Consider the following 6,863-nt stretch of genomic DNA (forward strand, 5'->3'; position numbering starts at 1 on the left):
CTGTATTAATACAGTACATCTGTAAAGTGTTCTGTCAAATCCTGAAAATTCAGAAAGATTTATATTTCATCATAATATTTAGCTCAACTTCTAATACAGCACTTTATTAAATGCATATGAACAATCCTGAAACACTGAAAGTCATGTTGTTAGTGAGGGGATTGCCAGTTCTCGGGAAGCTATAATCACAGCAGCTTTTGATTTCCATCAATGGCTAAATCTTTGCAAATTCACAAAAAAAAACCTGCACTACTAAATCACATACAAAGACTCTGCATGATGACTTTACATTCTGACTGAGTGCTGAAACCTTTAACCTTGTGTGGCATATATTTTCCATGTAGTTTTTAGTACAATACTATTTAGGAAACACAAAGTACCTCCACCGGTAGTACTAGACCAGGTACAGGGGGCACTAATTTAGTCACACTGTCAGGTAGAAACACAACAGAGGTCTTACAGATGGTAATACTTATGAAGAAAGATTTTGCAACAGATTATTTTCCAAAACTTAGTTGTTTTTTTTTAAAGAATATCACTGATTTAGAAAAGAAAATCATCAGATCTGAAAAGGGTCCATCACAGTATTCCCTGGAATGCTTTTTCATTTATGCTTCAAGTGTCTTTTAGAATCTCATCTGTGAGATGAGACATATCCGGTGGACAGGTTTCCAGGAAAGGCTCTCATTCAGGCAGCAGCCTTCTGTTTGTTGTGCCTGGCAAACCACTCATCACTTTTATCTTGAGCCATTGCCTAAAACCAGGTGAAAAGCATTAAGAACATAAGGGAATAACCAACACATAATGTAAATTTACTAAAAACATTTAGTTGAAGAAATGACAACCTTATCAAGCAGTTCATTTCCTTGTGGGTCCACAGTGGATAACTGTCTAAACGCCTCATCTCCCACAAAACAGATCTCATGGTTGTCCTAAAATCAACATTTTACTGTTAGTACAGTAGTTTTCAGCTGGATTTTTCCCCCCCACACAATTAAAGGCTCATTTCAACAATACACTTACTGGATCTGCTAAGATAACAACTTCCACTGTGGCCTTTCCAGGTGTGTCCAGGCTGACTAATGGAGTGAGAATTTTCTGATTTTCCTTCTTCATCAAGGCTTCAAGGTTTGGCAACTAAGAAATTTGAATTATATATGTTCATACATAAAATAATATTTCCTCATATCAAATAACAAGAGACAAGCCACAAAAAAAACAAAAACAAAAACATTTTACTTGTTCTCGTGGACATGAAAATGCAATTCTCCCAAATGCTGTTCCATGGTCGACCACCCCTCCGATTTCCTGTAGCTCTAGTTTACACTACACAGAAACAACAAACTTAATACTTTGGATAAATACAGAATAAAATACATTATTAAAGCACCAGAACGGAACATTACAATTTACCATTAACTAATCTTAATTTTTCAAACTATATTAAAAAAATAAAATAAAATAAAATACTGATCATTTATATTTGTCTAACCTGAGAGTCTGCAAATCCCAACAGTGCTAACTTCTTTTCTTCATTTTTTTCTATCACTCTCATTCCTAAGAGTGTAGCCCAGTAGTGAATTGACTTCTGGAGGTCTGACACCCCAAGGCGAACCATCTGCACGGGGTCTGGGGACAAATAATCACAGCTTATAGGAAGGTCATTATAGTAGAAGAATAATTGTGCGATTAGATTCCACCTGTGTAAATAAGTATGCAAGTCTGTTAAAATTCCACTGCTCAAAAAGTAAAAGGGAACACAAAGATATGACCATGTAACTCCAAGTGTCCATCTTGGTTTTTATTAGCAGTTAACACATTATTTGGTCCATTTCCAGCACCAACTGCAACTAATTGTGAGGGCACTGACATTTTGTCAACACCATCACAACTAGAGGTAATATGAGCTGGTTCATCCAAGGTGGCACATCAATGCTTGCTGTGGCAAAAAGGTTTGCTGTGTCTCCAAGCACAGTCTCGATAGCATGGAGGAGATACCAGGAGACAGGCAAGTGTACCAGGACAAACTAAGAGGGCAGTAGGGGGACAACAACCCAGCTGCAGGATTTTGATATGTTGCTTTGTGGCAGGAGGAGCACTGCTAGAGCCAAACAAAATTACTTCCACCATGTTTCTGCTCAAACTGTCAGAAAAATACTTCATGAGGGTGCTTTGAAAGTCCAATATGCTCACAACACTGTGCAGTCAGACTGGCATGTGACCAGTTTGGCAGCTTGTTGGTGATGATCTGGAGAAGCATATACTTGGAGGGCCACACAGACCTCCAGAGATACCCTGACTGCCATTAGGTACCAGGATGAAATCCATACACCCATTGTCAGGTCATACGCTGCTGCGGTGGGACTTGGGTTTCTCCTTATGCATGACTATGCTTGTCCTCATGTGGCTGCAGTGTTACAGTAGTTCCTGCCTGATAAAGGATGCTATGAACTGGCCTGCTCATTCACCATACTGAATCCAATCAAGCACTTCTGGAACATTCATTCAGACCTCCATTGTTAATGATTTGATCTCCAATGAAACTTATGTTTTGTTCTCAACACATTCCACTGTGTAATAACGATTTTTAGTTATTTTCATTCATCAAGATCTAAGATGTGTTTCCTTTGTTCAGTGTATTACACGACTGTTAAGTTTGAAGCAATGCATATTTCATTTTTAACTAAAGTAAACTGGACAAACTGCCATTAAATATTTACCATGAGGAGGCTGTTCTTTGTCCACCAGGTAGAAAGGATATCCTCCTGGAGCCTGGGTCAGATACAGATCCTCCTCAACCTCAGTTAGAGGCCACCCAAGCCGTTTGGCGTTGTTCACAGCTTGGCTAGACTGCAGGGTGAGACCCTACCAGAAAAGCAGAGGAACTACTGCAACTGTACACTGCATAATAGTGCATAACTGTAAGGACTGTACATTGCCTGTGTATATAATTTTCCTTTGTCCAGTGTCCAGATCGTAGGCTGTATTTGTCCAGATTGACAGTCACTCACCAAGAAATCATTGCCCAGTTTATACTCTCCCACTCCATAATTGTACGTCAGCTCGGCAACAAAATATTCATCCTCTGGACCATAGCCAACCATCGTCTTGCTCCACTTTCCATCGTATGGACTAAAATATACAACATAAAAGAAGGGTTAGCATTAGCATTTGTATTCTAGCAGGTCTGTACACCTAGAGCAAAGTTCAGCTATAATGTGTCTTGATTCATTATCTACCCATTGCAAGTAGCTTTACAGCCTTCCTCGAACTCTTCATGTCGTAAAACCTGAAATGAATTAAATAATCGCTCACTGTAACAATGTATGTGAATAAATTGAAGAATCACACTCATTGAACATGGAAATTAACTACACTTGCATTGCTTATATTTTCTTCATCGCCATCAAAAGTTATCTTTAACAAACACTTAGGTAGGATTATCTTGCCTATTCAGTACCTTCATACCCAGAACATCCCGGTAAAACCTGGCTGTTTTGGCACGGTCACCAACTTTAAAAACAAAGTGCAACGCTCTCCTTAAAGCCATTTTTACTGACAGATAATAAACCTCTGCGTGGATGTGATTGAGAATCCTAGATCGATTTTTCTGTTTTCTTCCTTTACAGCTGGTGTCATTGAGTAGCGTTACCGCCCCCTTTAGGTTTTTCCTGTCCACTGCAACTACAGTCATTATGATGGAAGCCCATTTCTGCCACTTGAAATAGTTGATTTAAAATGTAAGGGTCGCAGGGGAGCTGGAGCCTATCCCAGCAGTGCTTTACCTCATCTCATTAGAAATCCATTTTATGTGCCAACTGTGACATTTGCAAATTAGCAACTATTTTAATGTGATAGTGAGTGATTTTCTCTTAAACTGAAAGTTAGTACAGCCCACCCTGACTGTCAGTTCTAAAAACAGTTCTAGTGTGGACAATAAATGACTCAACCACGTACACTGTTTTCCTTTTACAGAATACACAGTATATTAAAATGACAGTCGTGTCCTGTCATTGTTCTTGTTTAACACCAGAGGGCATCATATACTCAGGTGTCAAATTTGTGACCTCTTGCTGAAGCACTGTGGAAATTTAGAGAAAATTGTTGTCTTTTTATGTTTGTTTGTGAGTACTTGAAAAAGTGTGACTTATTAGCAAATCCTTTAATGACCAAAAATACTTGAAAACAAACAACAACTAACAAGTTTTCATTACCCAGCAAGTTATGCTACTATAATTCACTGAATTATAGTAGCATAACTTATAGCATAACTTATATGAATTATAGTAGATAGTGGATTTTGCTCTGGTCTAGCCAAAGCGCGCGCGCACACACACACACACACTTCCACATTCTGTGGCACTTCAGCAATCAAGGCATATCCACCACACACTTGCACTGTGCACCAGAAGGACCAAGGCCAACTGCCTGCTAGTATTTTTATAATCTTCATCCTCCCTGACCTGTTGCGCCCCTCCTGGCGCCAGTGGTCTCAGAACCCCCCCTCCCACCTCCCAATACACACACTCACACTTGCATACACACATGCTCCTGTACACTCAGCAGTGCCTCCACGGATAATTGAGACCAGCTGTTGCAAGGTGCCTCTTCCTTTGACCCTGCACCCCTCCTTCACCCTGCTGCTGCTAGTGGTGCACTTGCCTCTCTGGCAGAAAGTTAATCCAAAGCCCCCTTTCCCTCCCTTGCTTTTCTCTGTCCTGACTCACACCCACCCCTCTCCCACATGCCTCTTAGTGTGTTCACAATCAGTTGTGCTGATTGATAAATTGGTGCTTTTTCTAGTCCACTCTTGTTGACATCTCACAAGTCTAGGTTTAAACTATTTTATTAGTGAAGTCATGGGAAAATCAGCTCCCTGCTTGTCTTCAGCTACCACATCCTGACCCCTAAATACACTTCAAAGATCTAAACAATGCATGCAATCACTTCCTTGTTGAGTTCTGGATAGGTGGATTGTATTTAAATATGTCATTGACCTCTGAGGTCGTACAAAGCTGCTGTTGTTGAGATCATACTGAGTCATTTTTAAGTTGGCAGGAAGCTCAAAGGTGACAATTCACTTCTCTGCCTTGAACTGTTGCAGTTTGTTCCAAAGTGTATTCCTACATCTTTCTCTACATAGGAAGGCCAGCGTCGACTGTGAGATCCTGCACTGTAGCTGGAATGTGTGGAGTTTGGGAGCGGAATGGAGGAGGTGCAGATGAAGGGGAGGTGGGGAGGGAGGGTAGGGACAGGCATGTCAGACTCTCTTTTCCAGCTGGTCCTGAGGGGTCAAACTTTGTGTGGATGTGTGCATGTCATGGCCTCTCATTAGGGGGTGAGACGCTGCGGCTCCAGACCCCCATGGTAGGATTGGTGGGTGAGTCTGCAGTGATCCAGCCACTTTGATGCCCCTGACCCCCCTACACCCCCACCAAGAGGTTAATGAGCCTCCTGTGAGCTCTGAATACATGCTGGTATTATGTGTGTTGCACAGTAAGATTTGAGATGGCAGAACCCTCCACAGCTCTGATTTGTCTTACTGTTGTTCCCTTGTGTTGGTTGGATCAGATGACCCAACTGTGCATGTTTGGTTGTACAGAACTATGAAACACCTAAAACAGCACCTGCTACGGTGAATTTGTTCATGTCCATGTTCATAAAACACTCATGAAAAATGATACTTCAAGCACAACTTTGAAGTTACTTATATATCAGTAAATTGTATATATAATAATGTCTCAAAGGGTTGTAATATAATTGATGATGACGCAAATTCTGATTCACTGCCTTAATCATCAATAATTTCTCATGATAACTACAGGTCTTTCTCAGACATTTCTCCATTTCTGTGTCTGAGTAACCCCTGAAAACTGACCCTTGCACTCCTTCACATAGCTGAGCACGCACTGAGATGTGTTGTTTAGGACAAGACAGAGCAAGTTTCAGCCTGCAAAGAAGGCCGAAACAGGTGCTTGAGTTTTCTTTCTTTTTATTGTCTACTCTCTTTCCCAATTTTTTTCTTCTCTCCACACCTGTTGAGGTGTGAGCACTCATGCTGGCTCATCAGAGCAGCTCAGCCAAGCCTGAGGTCTGCCTGAACTATGGGGGTCTGATTTACTTAACTTGTGTATTTATCTGCTTTGCTTCCACACCCCTCTGCTTCCCTGAATATCAGGCGTTAACTCTGGGTTGATTGGTTGTGTCTTTTATCTGGCCAAACCAAACATGGTTAGGAAGCAGTGTAGAGTTTGTTGTTGTGTGAAAAAGCTCCTATTATTTAAGTTAAAAGGTTACTCTTGGTGAAAAACTGCATGGAAAACAATCTGTAGCATAACACCTGTGTCATCTGGTCAGAGCTGAATGATGGAGGTTTCTTACAATAGCAACTAAGGAGACCCTAAAATCTCTTGTGATTTGATTCATGTCTAGCTGATGACTCCAGTGGGGTTTGATGGTCTCTGTCCCCTGGTGGCACACCTTACTGGGCCAGCAGTAAGCCCCAAACCCCCTGTATGTTCCCACAATAGGAGGTCAAGATTTACCCAGCTGTTAGGGATCTGTGTGTGCATGTTTGTGTTTGTGTGTAGAGGAAGAGAGAGGGAAAGTTTACTCTACATTCATGGTTTAACAGATGAGGATCACACTCTACTGAAACCTATCATATCAATATGGATTTCCACATCAGTTTGTGATTGAAAAATCAATGACAGTCAGTCAGAATATGAGCCTTAAACAAGCTGGTATGCGCTGGGTTGTCAAAAACACATTTGGTCATTTATCTTTTTTCTTTCAATGTCCACTGAAAGAGACATTGATTGGTTAATCAGTATGACTAGATAGTATGACACAGCTATGTCAGC

At 40.9% G+C, this 6,863-nt stretch overlaps 1 protein-coding gene across 1 annotated transcript; it reads right to left on the reverse strand.

Moving 5' to 3' along the window:
- glod4 (glyoxalase domain containing 4) lies at positions 1 to 3,570 on the reverse strand. Its single transcript, XM_079239180.1, has 9 exons — positions 3,461 to 3,570; positions 3,240 to 3,289; positions 3,012 to 3,132; positions 2,721 to 2,865; positions 1,493 to 1,629; positions 1,240 to 1,326; positions 1,024 to 1,137; positions 846 to 932; positions 1 to 754 (listed from the first exon to the last, which is right to left on the reverse strand). Exons 1-9 carry the CDS (start codon positions 3,548 to 3,550, stop codon positions 689 to 691), a joined length of 897 nt encoding a protein of 298 aa, XP_079095306.1. The 5' UTR covers positions 3,551 to 3,570; the 3' UTR covers positions 1 to 688.
- Positions 3,571 to 6,863: the final 3,293 nt, after the last annotated feature.

The sequence above is a fragment of the Telmatherina bonti genome (genome assembly GCF_933228915.1).
Source record: "Telmatherina bonti genome assembly, chromosome: 4".
Lineage (NCBI taxonomy): Eukaryota > Metazoa > Chordata > Actinopteri > Atheriniformes > Telmatherinidae > Telmatherina > Telmatherina bonti.

Coding starts and splice junctions, on each gene's coding strand:
- glod4 (XM_079239180.1), bottom strand. CDS start 3,550: ATGGCTTTAAGGAGAGCGTTGCACTTTGTTTTTAAAGTTGGTGACCGT. Junction 2,866..3,011: donor AACTGGGCAATGATTTCTTG/GTGAGTGACTGT, acceptor CTTTTCTGGTAG/GGTCTCACCCTGCAGTCTAG. Junction 1,138..1,239: donor TTTCATGTCCACGAGAACAA/GTAAAATGTTTT, acceptor CAAATTTCTTAG/TTGCCAAACCTTGAAGCCTT.